The sequence below is a fragment of the Schistocerca piceifrons genome, chromosome 6, assembly GCF_021461385.2.
Source record: "Schistocerca piceifrons isolate TAMUIC-IGC-003096 chromosome 6, iqSchPice1.1, whole genome shotgun sequence".
In the NCBI taxonomy this organism is placed as follows: Eukaryota; Metazoa; Arthropoda; class Insecta; order Orthoptera; family Acrididae; genus Schistocerca; species Schistocerca piceifrons.
The window spans coordinates 76,856,705-76,875,840 of NC_060143.1; the positions used below are offsets into that span (position 1 = coordinate 76,856,705).

The following is a 19,136-nucleotide window of genomic DNA, read 5'->3' on the forward strand; positions in this document are numbered from 1 at the left end:
TTCACGGAGGGCCAATGTGGGCTTTAATTACCACACAGAAGTGAAACTTGGCAGAAATGCTAATGCGTTAGTTCGGGACCGATTTACGCTGGAAAAAAAATTGTCCTAATTTTGGCCACCAGGTGCAAATCTTGCTCTGTACAGCATGTCATCGACGTCTCCGATGCTCCTATTGGACTCATTTTGTAAGCAGCGGTTGGTAATAAAATCAACATTATGCCTTTCCCACTTGTTTGGCCTTTTGTCTCTGCGTCCCGACACTAATCCATAACATATGAAAACATTTATACACGTCTTCTTGCATTCACGGTCCCAAATTGGCGACTGCTAGCAAAAATTGAAACTAATTTTTTTCTAGTGTAAATCTGTTTTGCACTGACGTGTTAGCTATATCTATCAAGTTTCGCTGCCACACTACAGTTACAGCCCACAGTGGACCTCTGTCAGTAGCTGAACTTTAATTATAACCACCAGGTAGCAGTTTTCTTGCCATTTGGTTGTCGAAGTTTTAGCCTCGCCCTTGCAAGAGGCTGATCAGGAACCTCAGCCTTTACATCTAAAGCTCCGCAACTGTTACATTTGTACATCAGTGTAAAGTTATCATGGGGAACGGAGAAATCAATTGCTTATTCTTGGCAACAGTAGAGAGACGTGACTGGCAGATGCTAAGTGTCGTGTTGTGTGGCAGATGGAGGAGAGTCCGCGCTCGCAGCAAGACCAGCAGCAACATCAGCAGCAGCAACAGCAGCAGCAACAACAGCAGCAACAGCAACAACAGCAGCAACAGCAACAACAGCAGCAACAGCAGCAGCCGCCGCCTCCCAGCTCCTCGGCGTCGTCTTCCTCTGCATCCAGCAGCTCCGCGGCGGGCCTAATGGAGGACGTGAATGCGGCAGCGCTGCCCACGCCGGAGATGTCGCCCATGGACCAGGACAAGGACAACTTCCAGTTCAGCGAGGAGAAGCGCGCCTACCAGCAGCAGGTAGGCCACTTGTACCACCTCCCAGGCCTCACCACTGGCTCCACTCTACAAGCGATCTGCTTTTACGAACTAAAACATGTGCATTTCATGTGCTAAGAGAATTTTCATGTGCTAAGAGAATTTTCATGATTGCTTTAGGGATAGACCCCCGAAGGTAAACCAACAGTGATCAACGACAAAAATGCCTGGGGACCTGGGATACCCCAGATTAGAACGTATTTCCAAATCCCAAACATATTTAGCAGTGGCGAAGCTGGCAGATGCCTGAAAACGAGCTAGGATACACGAGACAGGACTTGGAGACATCCTGTTGGCAGTTCAAATGTGCAAAAATTGACAGGGCAAGTGGCATTACGACTTTTGATTGGAATTTAATGAAAAGGAAAAACGTTAATTCTCATTTACTGACAGAGTGCGTAAGAGTTAAAAGTATCACATTAATAGGTACAGGCATATATTTAACTGGGTAAATATGATAGCCAATAAAACAAGTGTGTCGAATAGAAAACATTGTTAATTTGTATTTGCCATGTGTATGCAAAGAAGCGAGGGCCGACGGTATGATTGAGAATTCTGTACTTGTTTCCAAAGTTTCTCCAGAACTGCTGCTGACAGTTGACGTGCTTATACAGTATATTTGTTCTTTCGGATATGTCCGAAAGGACAAAAGCCATTTTGATCCAGCAGCCATTATGAATTAAGAAACAAAGGAATTACAGACATTGGCTGCTGCGAGTCGGCATTTATTTAAATCAATGGGGAAAGTGGACAGATCATTTTTCTATTATGCAGGAGACCCGGGCTCGAATTCCGGTCCAGCACAGGTTTTCAACTTTTCCTATTGATTTAAATCAGTGGACACTCGCAGCTATGTCTATTATTCCCTTGGGTCTTAGTTGATCTTCATATTTGGAAAGACTTGCCGTGAAAATGGTTCGCATCTTAAATTTTTCGAAGCGAGAAAATGAGATGAAATTTCGTCATCATTGTACTGTATTGTGTTAACGAGGTTTAAAAATATTTAAAATTATAAATAACGTGAACCAATAGGAAATTTGTCTTTACAGTGAGAGCCGATCTGGTAAAATTACATTATAGTAGTGTGTAAGTCACTTATTGAGGACTTCTTTCCTGACAAAATTGTCAATAGGCAAGTGCCCACAGGAGTACCGTCTAGATCCAGGTTTAAGCCCACACTGGGAACACGGCTACTGTCTTGTTTGGCAAGTGTAAATTATAATTGCATGACGCTCCGTCTCTTGTTTGCCGATACATCCTTAGCTTATCAGGAGGTAAGATGCTAAATTTTCGGCCCACTTTTTACACTTGATGATCGTCGCAGTAGAAGCAGTACTACATCGTGTTAAAGAGTACGGTACAGTGCTTTGAATGAGTGTAGAAAGCCGAAAAGATTTTATCATTTGCCGATAAGATATTCCAAGGCTGTTCCAGCGACAGGCGTAGAGAGTCATATACTACGCATTTACACACGCTCCAACGGCTTAACGTCCAGGAGTACAAAGCTTGCTTCATCAGAATGCCGACAACTACGTCCATTACGTTATAACGATGTGCTTTCCTTTCTTTCCTTTTTGTACTAATTTTTCTACAGATAATGAGTATGGAACTTTCGTGATTGTTCATGACTCCAGTTTCAGTTCTGGTCTAGTGTATGACAGATGCAAATCTCGCCAAATGACACGCTCCTCCCGAATCACTGATAAACTGCTTGATAATTTCAACGAAGATAATTTCGTCCTCATAAAATGTAACAAAATATACCTTGCGTCAAAGTTTGCTTTTGTACGAGCCTTTTAGGTCACTATCATGACAAAATAAGACCACTGGTCAGGAAGTATTGAACCTGGCGATATCACCCATCTGCTTTGACCCGTGACACCAGAAAAACGCCGGACATACACCACTTATCGGAATCCAGTATGTGTAAACCGTTCTCAGACAAGGGTTAGGGTTATTCATTCTCACGGTATTACATTCATTGGCTTTGTGCATGGGCAACCAAACTGTTACCGCACAGCCTAACCCAGACTTAGGACTAGACTAAGATGAATACCGCACCTCATATTTTCGTGACAGGTCCATTCCTCTGGTCAGTATCGGTAGGTTGCGCCCAGCCGGAGCTGTTGTGTTACTCTGAGTCTGCCGGCAGGTGTACCGCCACCAGTCGATGCTGAGCAGCGCCTACGGCCACCACGGGCACGGTCTGCACCAGCACGGCCACCCGCACCACGCCCACGCGCACCACGCCCACGCGCACCACACGCACGCGCCAGCCGGAAGCACCATCGCCACCATGGGGCTCAGCAACGGCGGCGTCGTCATGATGTGCACCAACCAGCGCGTCTACGAGCACAGCGGCGGCATCACCGGCACCTTCTACCCGCCCGTCGCCACCTCGCAGGTAGGCAGCGGAAAACAGCATGACCCCGTCTCACAAACGCTGCCGTATTATACCATTCTTCCGATGCTCCCCGACCCTTTTTAAGTTTTCCTAGTAGTAAATCTCTGAAGACTGCTCTAGGGTCAGTGAAAACCTCTCCGTTTGTCATCATTTTGTAACTTAATCAAACATCGTCTTATTAATCCTATTAAATAGTTTCCATTTTTGGCAAGCAAACAACCTTTGTCGCACAAATATGCCCTTTTTAATCCGAACACTTACCTCTCGCCTTCCATTCTATTTTTCTGAGGAGCTACATTAGATAGTCTAGCGCTTTTTTTGGGTCAACACATCCTGTAAGCCGGCCAGAGTGGCCGAGCGGTTCTAGGCGCTTCAGTCTGGAACCGCGCGACCGCTAGGTTGCAGGTTCGAATCCTGTCTCGGGCATGGATGTGTGTGATGTCCTTAGGTTAGTTAGGTTTAAGTAGTTTTAAGTTCTAGGGGACTGATGACCTCCATTTTTGCACATCCTATAAAGCGCCTTGATTTTTCTTGCCAAGCGTAAGGCTTGAAATGCCTTTCTGGTGACTTTACCTTTCATAATGCCACTCTGACCGTAAACTGACACAGCTCCTTTTTCATTTTCATAGCGCGGGTTGGCGCAGTGCTGAGACACTGCATTCATATTTGGAAGAACAGTGGTTCATATCCCTGTCCGGTCATTCAGGTTTAGTTTTTCCTTGGTTTCTCTAAATCGCTTAAGGTGAATACCTATATGGTTCCTTTTGAAGGGCAATGGCTGATTTCCTTCCCCAATCCGAGATTATCCTCCATCTCTAATGAGCTCGTCATTCACCGGCAGTTAAACCCTAACGAACTATCTTTTCTTTCTTCTTTCCTCAGTTTTGCTCCATAGTGTTCTGATCAAAAAAATTTGGATGCGTGGACTGTCAATATGATTGTATGATAATTGTCGCGTTTATGCCGATAGCTTCTGGATTGTGCGAAAGACCAATTTAAGTCTCCAGAATCTTAGACTCTACATACCAACTTGAATAGTCGTTTGGTTACTCTGGTACTTCTTCCGTGCGACTTTGAAAGCCTGCCAGAGGGCATGGATCTCGAACTCGGCTGCAAGGGTCACTGCTCCATCTGCGAGCTCTAGCTTAATCGTGCCATTGTGCTGATGTCGGACAGAGAGTTGCTGCTCGCGGCCGCGCTTTATAGCTAGCTGCGCTGTGGCCTTGCCTCGAGTTCTGTATTCTCTGCGCTCTCATATCGTTCTCACTTCATACTGTTGGTTTCGCTCTCAGACTTCGCTACGTCTAAGGTTTTCGCTATTTGGATCACTTGTTTGGAATTTATTATTCTGCCGTGGCGTCTATGTTGTCCTATTTTTCTTTGATGTCTTCCTGTTCACACTCGGCGAATCGCTGTTGATTGCCCCTATGCGGTCGGTCCAGCCTTACTTGGTTTCTATAGCCATTCCCGACCACATCTCGGTCAGAATATATGCCACCTCTCCAAATGGTTTTAGAAATTCTGAAGGATTTTCATCCATGTGTTCTGCCTTGTTTAATCACAAGCCTGACAAGGCTTTGTCAGACTCAGATCTAACACTGAACGCGTCATTTCTTCCAAATCGACACCCATTTCTTCTCCTTGCATGGTGGCAGACACTTCCTCCTCCTCCTCCTCTTATAGCCTCTGATCTTCTCTTCTCGTTGTTTTTAACAGTGGAGTTCCATAAAGATGAGCATGTACGACATGTGAATAAACGTCCAGAGTGTTTGCTTTCGGCTAGCAAGTGGGCACGTTATAGTGACGCGTGTCTTGTGGTGTTGCAGGACAACCAGCACCTGTACCAGAGCAGCAGCTCGTCAGCTACGACCACGGCGGGCAGCAGTGGCGGGGGTGGCGGCCAGGCCACTCCCACGTACCTGTCGGGGGCTGGCGGGTACCCGGGGGCCGGCAGCAGCTCACCACACTACGGCCACCACACCAGGGCTGCGGACGCCTACCAGGGTGAGTTTCCAGTGGTCACCAGGGCACAGGCAGAGCAACACTCTGTTACCTTCTGTGGCCCGTCACGCAACACACTACTCAATCCGTGTTAAATACCGAAGCAATGACCACAATTCAAAACATGTACACATATTATAACTATAAACTCACAATTATTACGATCATTTTGCGACCTCTCATTGTAAAAACAAGACAGTATTGCATTAGCTATTAGCAAGATCCCTAACCATGCACGTACCCAGTTTTGCGATGTAATAGTTGGAAGAAAGTGTTTCCTTCTGTCCTTTAGACAAATGTTCTTTAAGAAAATTCTTTTACTTTATATTGTCCACACTTCAAGAACGTTTTAACATAACTTTTATTTAAAGCCTTTGACATACTGAGTGACCCAAAAGTCTGCTTACATTTGAAAATCTAATACTTCACCGATTGCATGTAGAGCGGTAAAAATTGTAATAATTAACATAACAAATGATTTTTAGCAAAGAAGATATTCTTCATAGCAAATGCTCATACGTAACGATCGACACTGTGGCAAAAGCAGAGCGTGATTGGCCTGGTATGCTATAAGATAAACAAATCAAGCAAAGTTAAATATGATAAGTTTACGCAAAGGGAGGTTACCATTCAGTAAAATATTTTAGTATTAATTGTTTAACTACATTAGCGGACTTTGGAATTTTATTCCTAACGTGTGCTTGTGCTAGAAAAGACGTGACAACTGATTTTGTATTTTGGTTATTTCCCTGTAAAGATCAAATTGTGTTACTATAAAGTTCAGGTAGGAAATAGTGGCTTACATTTTATTGCAAGATATTCTGTGTTGTCAAAAAATTCTTCTTAATTTGTGCTGTTAGTCATCTTAGATGAACAAGAATTTTGACTTCCCTGCTTTTCTGTACTCGAAGCGATGTTTTATTCCCGCCTTTCATTATTTGTTTTTCTCTCGCCTTGTATGTTTTCTTTAATATCTTTAGAATTAACTGAGAAAGAACTAAAGGCTAACATGATTGAGTATACAGCAAGCAGTCGGTAGTCGCCCTGGCTTTCGCCTGTAGTAACCACCGATGACGATGAAAATCCCGACACCAGCACGTTAAGACTAAGATCTGTAACTAGTTCTTGCAGATCTGACCCCTTTGTCGTGTCACTGCTCTCTCTGAATCAACAATTCCGCAGCTCTCCTTCAAGAGGAGTGGGCTCGGATCACTTCTTCCTGCGAAGAAACAAATTAAATATAAAGCATTTTGCGCATTCAAGTCAACAGCGTCACCATTGCTGCGATGTTTATTTGTTCTTTTCGATGTAGTTAATTTTTGAAGAGCGTCATGTTATAATCATATCTATATTGATGACATGAGGCCACGAAGTTTTAATATTTGTAACACAATTTGTGGATGAATTACGTGGAACACTTTCCTATTGAAAGACACTGAGGACTTCCTGTATAATGGCGATCCTTTGTGAAACTTCCTGGCAGATTAAAACTGTGTGCCTGACCGAGACTCGAACTCGGGACCTTTGCCTTTCGCGGGCAAGTGCAGAAGCAAGGCTGTGAGGACGGGGCGCGAGTCGTGCTTGGGTAGCTCAGTTGGTAGAGCACTTGCCGGCGAAAGGCAAAGGTCCCGAGTTCGAGTCTCGGTCCGGCACACAGTTTTAATCTGCCAGTAAGTTTCATATCAGCACACTCCGCTGTAGAGTGAAAATCTCATTCACGATCCTTTGTGATTGGCTTAACCTATGTGCTTGGCTTAAATCCTCTCATTTTCCATGACTCTGAAATCTCGCGAGTAAAACTGAATTACTAACCAGTTTTCTCCGTAGCGATGAGAGACATTTGTCCTACGGAAATAATCGTTGAAAAGATTGTCCATTGTGCATTCCGACGGATTTGGGAAATTCCAGCAGAACAGTGCGACACCCCACACATCCAGAGTTGCTACACAGTGGCTCCAGGAACACTCTTTTTGAGTTTAAACACTTCCGCTGGCCACCAAACTCCCCATTATCGAGCATCTCTGGGATACCTTGCAACGTGCTTTTCAGAAGAAAAAAATGGTTCAAATGGCTCTGAGCACTATGGGACTCAACTGCTGAGGTCATTAGTCCCCTAGAACTTAGAACTAGTTAAACCTAACTAACCTAAGGACATCACAAACATCCATGCCCGAGGCAGGATTCGAACCTGCGACCGCAGCGGTCTTGCGGTTCCAGACTGCAGCGCCTTTAACCGCACGGCCACTTCGGCCGGCTTTTCAGAAGAGATCCTGCTCGTACGGATTTACGAACAGGTCTGCAGGATTCATTGTGTCAGTTCCCTCCAGCAGTACTTGAGACATTAGTCATATCCATGCCATCTCGTGTTGCGGTGTATCAGTTCCTTTGGCTCTTCAATGTAGTTAAGGAACAGCAGAGGGCCTATAACGCTACGTTGGGGAACGCCAGAACTCTGTTGGAGACAGCTCATAACAGCAGACTGTAGCGACGTTCTGCCTGCCGGTGGGTGTCATTTAGATGGCGCCGGTCTGTCCTATCGCCCCCTGCAATATTACCAAACGTCCGTCCCACGCGGCAGCAGCAGGTGGCCCGCGGCGTAGCACGGTAGCTCTCGTCCGTAGCAATCGCGACATATGCTGGAAGCAGCTGGCTGGCGTCGTTATTAACCTCGGTGGCACCGGTGCCACTTAATTAAGTCCCACTCGTAAATCTGGCCGCGAAACGCAGCCACGTCCGCAATAAGCGCCGCGTCGCGCCGGCCCTCGCCGTTATCGCGACGTATCTCCCCGCGCAGCCGCCGCCGCCCCCGCCGCTGGTGCCAGACCACTGCACTCAAAATGTTTGCAACTTTTCAGGACGAGTCCCTGAATGTGGGTGGAGAGGACGCTTTTGGGAAACTTGCTAAAAGAATAAAAGTGGTTGCCTTCCGCAGAAAGTCGTCTTACAGACTCAGCTATCCGAACACAGCACGCCACGCAGCATTCATCTGTCATCGCTTGTCCACTAACTTTTAACGAGAAGTCGTACGAAACTCAGATCGCGTAACAGGTATCGGTACCGGGGTTGACGTCGTGTTCATCGACTTCAGGAAGACATTAGATACAGTTTGCTTTGTTCTTCACTGAACTGAGCATCGAACCAGAATCGAGACTTGGTTCAAGAGATCCGAACAGAAACGGAAAGGTGATTTCGTGAGTACAATCTTCAAAAGACTTAGGAGAACTCTTGTATCAACTCCCGTAATGTTAAATTTATTTTGATACATGCGGTACCTGTGGTCTTATTGCATCGGTTGAGTTCTCCGCTTTCAGTGTAGGCAACAATTAAAATCTTTCGTCATCTGTTGGCTGTGTTATTCACGACAGTGTCAGGTGACCCCTCCGAAGGAAGTGAGTACCTGAGTCCCAGTTGTTTCTGGTGAGTTGTTGTATTCGACCAAGCATATGCAATGCGACATCTTAATGCAGTGCAGCTTGCAAGGGCGGTCTGCTTCATCAAAAAAAGACACGTCATGAACTCCAGACGCCAATGCCTCTCCATATGTCATCCACAGGTTGTGGACACGCTACAGGGAACAGGTCAGTACACAAGGCGAGCTGGACAAGGTTGCCGATGTATTGCAACCCCACGTGAAGACCGATATCTGGAGTTCTCTGCGTTGTGGCGTCGTATGGATAAAATGGTTCAAATGGCTCTGAGCACTATGGGACTTAACATCTATGGTCATCAGTCCCCTAGAGCTTAGAACTACTTAAACCTAACTAACCTAAGGACATCACACAACACCCAGTCATCACGAGGCAGAGAAAATCCCTGACCCCGCCGAGAATCGTATGGATATCACCAGAGCACTACAACACGATCTCGTAAGTGCCACTGGAGCTGTTGTGTCCGATCAGACTGTAATGAACAGCTTAGGAGAAAGGACATTACGCCACAGACGTCCTGTTCTAGTATCCTAAATGACACAACATCTCGCAGTGCGCCTTCAGTTCTGTCGATCCCATGTCAACTGGGAACTTCGTCACTGGCGAAACGTGTTATTCACAGACCACAGATATCCTCTGAACGCAAGATAATGGTTGTGTTCATACATGGAGACGCCGATCGGTGAGACGCACCTGCGAAATGTGGTCCAGGAAATAGACAGATTCGTCTAAGGTTCTGTGGTTGTTTTCGACATCTGTAGCACATTTAAGTTCTTTTTATGTATACGATCGAGGATACAATGATGCCGGCCGGTGTGGCCGAGCGGTTCTAGGCGCTTCAGTCTGGAACCGCGCGACCGCTACGGTCGCAGGTTCGAATCCTGCTTCGGCCGTGGATGTGTGTGATGTCCTTAGGTTAGTTAGGTTTAAGTAGTTCTAGGGGATTGATGACCTCAGATGTTAAGTCCCATAGTGTTCAGAGCCATTTGAAGCAATTTGATACAGTGATGTTCTGTTGCGCGCTTAATTTGTTAAGATAAAGGTAATTTGGTAATATACCCAGTCCTCAATTATTGGTCATTGGTTTATGGCAGACGTCCAAAGCCATGTTCCCCTTTTTCCTTTGAGCAGTATATATTAATGATCTAGTAGATAATGTCGGACGCTCCATAAGGCCGTACCTGGCATACGCCGTTGTCTATAGGCAAGCTATAACGCCATAAATCCGTACCCAAGTGCAGAAAACCTGAAAAAGATCGGCGTTTGGTGCTAGGAATCGTAATTGCCACTGAACATAAATAAATGTAATGTACTGTGCATAATAGGCGGAGCGATCAATTACTGTTCGAATTACACTACAGGCGATAGTCCCTAGAAACAGTAACAACTGTAAAATACCTAGGGCTCATCGTCTGTGGGAGCCTAAGGTGGAACGACCATGTGAAGAGACGCCGGTCTAAGATCCTTTGGAAGAATCCTAACAAAATGTAATTCGACCGATTGTGTGTACTGCTCGCCAATGTGGGAAACAAGGTGAATAAAATTACTAGAGGATGTCGAGAAACTCCAAAGGAGAGCAGTGTACAGCTAAAATTCCGAGGCGTCTTTCCAAGAAGAGTTCTTTTCTATCATATATATATACTACTAGCCACTAAAATTGCTACACAAGAAGAAATGCAATTTGGGTGCTTAGCTCCTGAGAAATAAGTACCCAGAACAACCACCTCTGGCCGTAATAACGGCCTCGATACGCCTGGGCATTGAGTCAAACAGAGCTTGGATGGCGTGTACAGGTACAGCTGCCCATGCAGTTTCAACACGATGCCACAGTTCATCACAGCAGTGACTGGTGTATTGTGACGAGCCAGTTGCTCGGCCACCATTGACCAGACGTTTTCAGTTGGTTAGAGATCTGGAGAATGTGCTGGCCAGGTCAGCAGTCGAACATTTTCTGTATCCAGAAAGGCCCGTACAGGACTTGCAACATGCGGTCGTGCATTATCCTGCTGAAATGTAGGGTTTCGCAGGGATCGAATGAAGGGTAGAACCACGGGTCGTAACACATCTGAAATGTAACGTTTACTGTTCACAGTGTCGTCAATGCGAACAAGAGGTGACCGAGACATGTAACCAATGGCACCCCATACCGTCACGCCGGGTGAAACGCCAGTATGGCGATGACGAATACACGCTTCCAATGTGTGTTCACCGCTATGCCGCTAAACACGGATGCAATCATCACGATACTGTACACAGAACCTTGATTCATGCGAAAAAATGAAGTTTTGCCATTCGTGGACCCAGGTTCGTCATTGAGTACACCATCGCAGGCGCTCCTGTCTATGATGCAGCGTCAAGGGTAACCGCAGCCACGGTCTCCGAGCTGATAGTCCATGCTGCTGCAAACGTCGTCGAACTGTTCGTGCACATGGTTGTTGTCTTGCAAACGCCCCCATCTGTTGACTCAGGGATCGAGACGTTGCCTCACGATCCGTTACAGCCATGCGGATAAGATGCCTGTCATCTCGACTGCTAGTGATACGAGGCCGTTGGGACCAGCACGGCGTTCCGCATTACCCTCCTGAACCCACCGATTCCATATTGTGCTGACAGTCATTGGATCTCGAACAGCGATGTCGCGACCTTTATCAAAGTCGGAAACGTGATGGTACGCATTTCTCCTCCTTACACGAGGCATCACAACAACGTTTCAGCAGGCAATGCCGGTCAACTGCTGTTTGTGTATGATAAACCGGTTGGACACTTTCCTCATGTCAGCACGTTGTAGGTGTCGCCACCGGCGCCAACCTTGTGTGAGTGATCTGAAAAGGTAATCATTTGCATATCACAGTATATATATATATATATATATATATATATATATATATATATATATATATATATTGAAAAAGAGAGAAATCAGAGTTCACGCGCGGGTTGCTAACAATTGTTATTCACACGCAGCACACCTGACTGCTACAAGAATGTGGTGGGGAGTGGGCTGGTAGCGGTTCTCACGCCGTGAAGTGGCTTGCGGACTGAAGACGTAGAGGGCGTAGTACTATCCCAGAGTTGGTGGCTGGTGGCCAGAGACGCAGCGTTGCTTGTCTCGCTGTGGCGCCGGAGAGGCGTCCACGCACCGTTGGGCGCCGTCCGCTGTGGAGGCCGCTAACTGGGACACGCAGGCGGAAGGTTGGGGAGCGGCGGCGGCGGCACACGGCAGATAGGGCACGCAGACACCAGCTCTGCTCTGCTGATAGCAGCCGCACTCCTCCAAACAGTCGGTTCCCGAGAGAAGGGAGGCTTCCCATCTGAACGCACCTCATCGTCCAGTCTAGTCAGACTTCAACAACGTTACCAGTTCTTCACACAAGCACGTTGTGTTTGCTCGAAATAGAAGAATTTAAAGTAATATCAATATCAGTTCCCATTCCGATACAAAATTTGGCTGTACTGTAACGACACACGTTTCAGAACAGATGATTCTTCTTCAGGATCATAAGAGGCTTCCCGGGCTTTGTGAACGGTTTGAAGACTTTCCAGAACTAACAGGGAAGGGCCAGATCCTGCGAGTCACAGATTTCGAGAGTTCTCCGTATACTCATTGAGGATTATTCGAAACCGACTGCTGTGAAGGTGGCCACTGTCTCCGTTGCAAAGGTTTCGCCCTCGGTGTTTCGAAAAGAATCACCCAGTTTCGTAAGAGCATAATATCCTCTACCTGAATAACGGTATAAACAGGAAGTTAATTTTAACTTGCGCCAAGGAATACAAAGCTTTTATTTTCAAAATAACCTTCCAATTTTACAGTATTATTTCTTTCACTACATCCAAATCTTGTGGTACTTTTTACAGTTACGTGTAGGATCAGATTTTTTATTTACCTGTCATAAGCGTTCAATGTGGTCCCTAGGGGAGGTACGACAAATACCTATACTATAATCAAACTTGAGGGCAATATTATGGAAATTGAAGAGGACGTAGATGAAGATGAAACGGGAGATATGATACTGCGTGAAGAATTTGACAGGGCACTAAAGACCTAAGTCAAGACAAGGCCCCAGTTGTAGACAACATTCCATTAGAACTACTGACAGACTTGAGAGAGCCAGCCCTGAGAAAACCCTACCATCTGGTGAGCAAGATGTATGAGACAGGCGAAATACCCTCAGACTTCAAGAAGAATGTAATAATTCCAATCCCAAAGAAAGCTTGTGTTGACAGGTGTGAAAATTGCCGAATTATCAGTGTAATAAGTCACTGCTGCAAAATACTACCGCGAATTCTTTACAGGCGCATGAAAAAACTGGTAGAAGCCGACGGTTTGGATTCCGTAGAAACGTTGGAACGCGTGAGGCTATACTGACTCGGCGACTTATCTTAGGAAATAGAATAAGGAAAGGTAAACCTAGCTTTCTAGTATTTGTAGACTTAGAGAAACCTTTTGACAATGTTGACTGGAATACTATTTAAAATTCTGAAGGGGGCAAGGGTCCAGTGCACGGAGCGAAAGGCTATTTACAATTTGTACAGAAACCAGACGGCAGTTATACGAGCTGATTTCCATCTTTTCGACAAGCTGAAAGAACATCTGGGGGAAAGAGATTTTCCAGTGACACAGCGGTTCTCGAATGTCGCCCTGACCAACAAGCGGATTTCTAGCTCGAGGAATATAACGATTGATAGAGCGTTCCTATCGTTGTTTACAGACTTCGCAACTATGTTGCAAAATAGTGTCATGTATCTGTGTCACTTTGATATGTAGTTAAGCGTTCAGCAAGAGTTATTTGCCCAGCCACAATAAATTATTACCTACTTTCTCAAGTCGCCTCGTCTGCTCGCCTTCCAAAATGGACGATAGCTTAGGGGCTGGAGTTCCTTTGACGACGAGATGCTTAGAGACAGCGCTCAAGCTCGGATGAGGAAGGAGATCGTCCGTGTCCTTTTCAAAGGAGCCATACCGACATTTGATGTAAGCGATTTAAGGAAACTAATGTAAAACCCTGGTTGGTTGGGAAGGTATTTGAACCTCCGCTCCTCCCAAATGCGAGTCCAGTGTATTAACCACTGCCTAACTTATACGGTTATTTGCAACACAAATGACCTGGCTGTTCAATTCCTGTGAATGGCAAAGGCTTTCTCTTGTTGCAAGAATTGAAGAACAGGATACACTCGGCTTCGCGAGGACGTTTTAATAGAACTTTGAAGGAGTAGTAGCCTTGCGGAAACCTGCATTAACGACTAGGAGAGTGATGTGCTATCTGTAAGTGGCATAGTACTAACGTTCTGTGACGACATTAGCATAGGACAGGGCAACAGTCCTTAGCAGGATGTCGTCACATACACTGGTGTCCAAAATTAAAGCAGCAAACCTCTATTTTCCGGTCCTGTGCCTAATTCACGATACAGTCATACAAACTGACAAAAGATGTCCGTACGATCGTGTTCAACAACCACGCCAACGACGAGATCAGGGCGCCTATCAAACGGGGTAATGTTTGCCGAGTAATGTAAATCCACAATCGCTGTGTGCATAGGCACAAACGATGTTGTACGGCACTGTGAACACGCTTACCAGACTTTGCGGTGGAGGGACATAAGAAGAATGGAAGCAGGACCGTTGCAAACTGATGTGGCCCGATGCCTTAACGTGAATCGTTCTGTTTCGGACGTGGCGACAGTTCATAGAGACGGAACTGTTTTCTCGAAGACCAGAGCAGGGCCGACCACGTGTGACATGAGAAAGAAAAGACAGTTATTTGGTTGTAAAGGTACGATGTTGTGTCGAAGCAAAAGGTGCACAGGTTTTTACAGAGTGGCTTTTATTGCTGTAAACCTGCTGTATGTGTACCTCTGACGCGTCTTCAGTGAAGGGAACGTCTAGAGTGGAATCTTCAGCATGCCACCTGAGCGGTCGAACAGTGGCCCGATGTTCTTTTCACAGACGAGTCCCGATTTGGTGTGAAAAGTGATTCTCGACGGATTCACATCTGTATGGAACGTGGAACACGATTTAGGGACCCAAACAATGTGGAAAGAAACCGATATCGAGGAGGGTCCCTAATGGTGTGGGCAGGGATTAAGTTGACCGCTCGAATAACTCTTCATGAACTTGTACTGTTGAATCGGCAAGGTTTACCTGCTGGCAGGTATCGTGACAAGATAATGAGACTTCATGTGCGGTTGTTGCGAGGTACTGTGGACCTAGGCTTCGTAGTGATGAACGATAATGCTCGACCTCATAGAGGAAGGGGGCTGATATTTTCTTCGGAACGGAAGAATTTGAACGCATGGCGTGGCCTGGTCGCTCCCCCGTTTTGAATCCCGTATAGCGAATCTGGGATGCACTAGGAATATCGGTTGCTTCAAGTTAGCATCCACCAATCACTCTCCAAGACTTCCGAACAGCTTTGCAGGAAGAATGGGCGTTGTTGAGATTGATGACATCGTTTACAGCATGCCCTATCGTTGTCAGGCCTGTACTGCTGCCAGAGATGGTCACACCACATACAGAGCACATTAAACAAGAACATACTTGTCTACCGTTATGCGTGTTGGAGATGTTTACGTTCTGTATTCTTGACATTGTTTCTGCTTTACTATCGCCTGTTTATACTGTTTTGTGGCAAAATGAACGCAACTTTGTAAAATTTCTGGTTGTTGCTTTAATTTTGGACATCATTGTAGTTAGTTAATCTGCGTATATTTCTCAGAATTTGAACTGAGACTCATGGATCCGCTTCTGTAACTCCTGTTCTCTACTTAATTCAGAACTTCGTGAAGAAACACCTATTTCGATGAAAAAAACCTGAATCTTAGAATATTAAAAAAAAAAAAACATTTTAATCAAATACGTACATCCTGTTTATAAAACAACCTTTAGTTTTGAGAGTTACAAGTTAAGTGTAGCTTCAAAGTGAGTGTCGGCGAGTATTTATTTCTCTTCTCCCTTCTGCGAGCACGCTTCGTTGTATTACCCGCTCGGCGAGACGAGCCGCGGCAGTGCAAAGCGTCCTTGCGCGCCGTCTCATTTGCCTCCGCCCATACCGTAACGACTGCACTCTGCCAGTTAAGAACCTTCATATACTGCGAACCGCGTCTTCCTGAAAACAACCGTAATTTACAGACGATCGTTAAGTGCGTTCAGTTACAGCGCATAAACAACTTGCGCTCGAAATACAGCCCCTCGCTGACATATTAGAGTGATTTATTCGCCGCTCAGACGGAGAAAGCCTCGCCTTGAGTCTCGGCCGCCAGCTGCGGCGAAAAATTTCAAAGTTACTACTAATCACTTTGGAATTAGTGGTGCTAAATCACCCAGTAATAAACAACAATTAAGAATAACCGGTTCATTTAAACTCTTGCACAGCCAAGGAGAGCTGTTTACGAATAGAAATTCAATCCCGTGCTTGGTTATAAAATGTAACTCGGAGAAATAACGTTAAGTAAATTTATTTGTGTAGTCTGTAATAACACTTCTCAAGACATCTGTTAGGTGCAAATTTTTAGTGGCGGGAAACGTGGAGGTTAGTGCAGTTATTCCAGTAGCGAATTCGTCGTAACTGTTCATGTAAGTACCAGTCTCGGAGATGCAACGGCGACGTTAGCGTTAATGAATTTGTATGTCGACTTTAACTCCAGCGCCTGCTCAGTAGATCCGAGCAGTCATGAACTGCCCGGCTACTACAAAACGAATTCGTCCAAAACAGTTTGGGGCAAGTGTATGTTGGAAATTCTGAAAAGCCATCGGATGGCTCTGAGCACTATGGGACTTACTACCCTAAGGACATCACACACATCCATGCCCGAGGCAGGATCCGATCCTTCGACCGTTGCGATCACGCGGTTCCAGACTGAAGCGCCTAGAACCGCACGGCCACACCGGCCGGCATCAGATGACGTCTGCGTATCTCAAAGCGATTTATGCATACATCCACCCACTACCCATTATGCTACTTTATTTAATTACTGTTTTATTTTTGGTGTCTTCCAGAGTTATCGCCTTTGGCGACTTTTCATTTATTTCCTCCTCGCGACTCACCTCTTATGTTTAAGATATCTTTGTGTAGAGCGATTACTAATAGAGCAGATGAATTAAGGTGATGCACTTTCATGACACCGGTAAAGAAAAGGTATGTCATCAACCCAAAGGTAGTAGTTTACACCAGACATTTGCCAGTCGTTGTTCTACGGGACTGGTACTACCCGCCAGGATAGCCGAGAGCGCGACCGCGCTGCTTCCTGGACTCGGGTAGGCGCGCCGGCCCCGGATCGAATCCGCCCAGCGTATTAACGACGACGGCCGGTGTGCCGGCAAGCCTGGATGTGGTTTTTAGGCTGTTTTCCACATCCTACTAGGTGAATACCGTGCTGGTCCCTACGTCCCGCCTCAGTACACGACTCGCAGACATTTGAAACACATTCACACTATTTCACGATTTACACTAGACGCAGACAGCTGGGGTACACCAGTTCCGTCTCGGGGGGTATGGGGTTGCGGCAGGAAGGGCATCCGGCCACCCCTTCAAATTAACCATGCCAAATCCGTACTTAACCCTGCCGAACCTGCACACAATGCGGGATAAAGGCAGTAGCAAAAGAAAGAAAGTTCTACGGGGGTGGTACTCCAGTGCAGTTCTCATACTGGACAATCATCTCATCTAGCTTGGTGTAGGCGGCTCTATAGTTTAACGTGCAGTCCAGCCAAGGGCAGTTTTATTTTTTCACGTACACGAAGCGTTGACAGAGTTGAACGGTTCAAACAAAAATTGAGAAACCAGTGAAACGTAGTTATACCAGAATTAAACGTCTCACGGAACCTTCCATATCCAAATGACTTGCACTAGCGACGTAACAAGTAATTCCATTGCAGACTTAAATAATGGGTAGACACAGACATTTCGAATCATGCACTCGGCAGCTGTATGAACATATGTTCCAAACACTTGCTTCAGGTATATTGCATGCACAATTGTTTCCTAGCGTAGGTATTTTCTTCTTTTTCTCAGTCAGTCAAATACAAAAAAGTAAGAATGACAGCTAACAAGATTCAGTCTTTTACTGCGTATTGTTTTCTTCCTGATTACTTTTACAACCATCGAGCTCATATTCACATGTAACACCATTATTTTGAATTAGACATAACTTTTTTCGGCCATCCCAGTTAGCATGTTGTAAGTTATCCTGTAACATACATACATACACTGATCAGCCAGAACGTTATGACCACCGACCTGCTATCGATATAAAGCCGTCCACCGTCACCTGGCGAGAAATAACTGCTAGTCAGACACAGACACGGTGCAGGTAGTATCAGTGAGCGTGCTGTTCGTGTGTAGAATGGGGAAGGCGTGCGATGTGTCAGAGTTTGACCGAGAGCAGATTATGATGGTCTGGAGGCTCGGCACGAGCATTTCGGAAGCTGCACAACCTGACGGGTGTTCGAAGAGTGCTTTGGTAAGTGTCTTCAACACGTGGCGAAACCAAGGTGAAACCAAGTCCAGATGTCGATGAGTTGGGCGGCCAGGCCACGTTACAGATGTCGGACGCCGTAGGCTGCGTGTGTTGTATCCTGCCTACTCGTTAAATATGGGGTGCCTAGGAAACCTGCTTTCTCGGATCGCTAGACAACAATTCAAGTAATTCGTATTACTGAGTTTTTATGACAGTAAGATAAATGACAATTCTTAACTTTGAGAATTTACAGTGATGTGTTGCAAGCAAGGGGCGACAAGCAACATAAACAATCTCTTCAGTATATACAATTCGTAATACAGTTCCTAAGTCGCTGCTATGCAAGCGCCTTTTCTTGATGCCGCAGTCGAAGTCGGCGAACTGTGCCGTGGCTAGTTGGCGCGGCGCTTATGTTGTCTTCGCCTAGAGGCCGCTGCTGTCTAGTTGTCATACAGAGGGTCGGTTAGCGTGCTATTGGCTGACGCCGTCTCACAGCCCTCTCTACTCTAACGTTCCCGCCTGGCGTGCCGACACATGACTTTACGCCGGAAGAGGGCAGACTGGTAACCCAGAACAGACGGCGAACTGTAACGGAACTAACATCAGACTTCAATGCTGAGCAGAGTACAAGTTTGTCTGAACACACAGTGCACCGAACATACCTTAACGATGGGCCTCCACAGCCGATGACCAATGCATGTGCCATGTTAGCACCACGCTATAGGCAATTACGACTGAAATGGGCACGTGACCATCGGCACTGGACGTTGGCGCTGTGGCAAATCGTTGCATGGTCTGATGAATCCAGATACATTCTTCATCGTGCCGATGGGAGGGCGCGAATGCGTCC

The 19,136-nt window shown here is 46.0% G+C and overlaps 1 protein-coding gene across 1 annotated transcript in view; it reads left to right on the plus strand.

Moving 5' to 3' along the window:
• LOC124803148 (putative transcription factor SOX-15) overlaps positions 1-19,136 on the plus strand; it is a 258,832-nt gene that overhangs the window by 230,300 nt on the left and 9,396 nt on the right. The window contains exons 3-5 of the mRNA XM_047264329.1: positions 689-982; positions 3,153-3,404; positions 5,231-5,408. Of these exons, the coding sequence (XP_047120285.1) occupies positions 689-982; positions 3,153-3,404; positions 5,231-5,408 (724 nt within the window). The remainder of the gene's footprint in view (positions 1-688; positions 983-3,152; positions 3,405-5,230; positions 5,409-19,136) is intronic.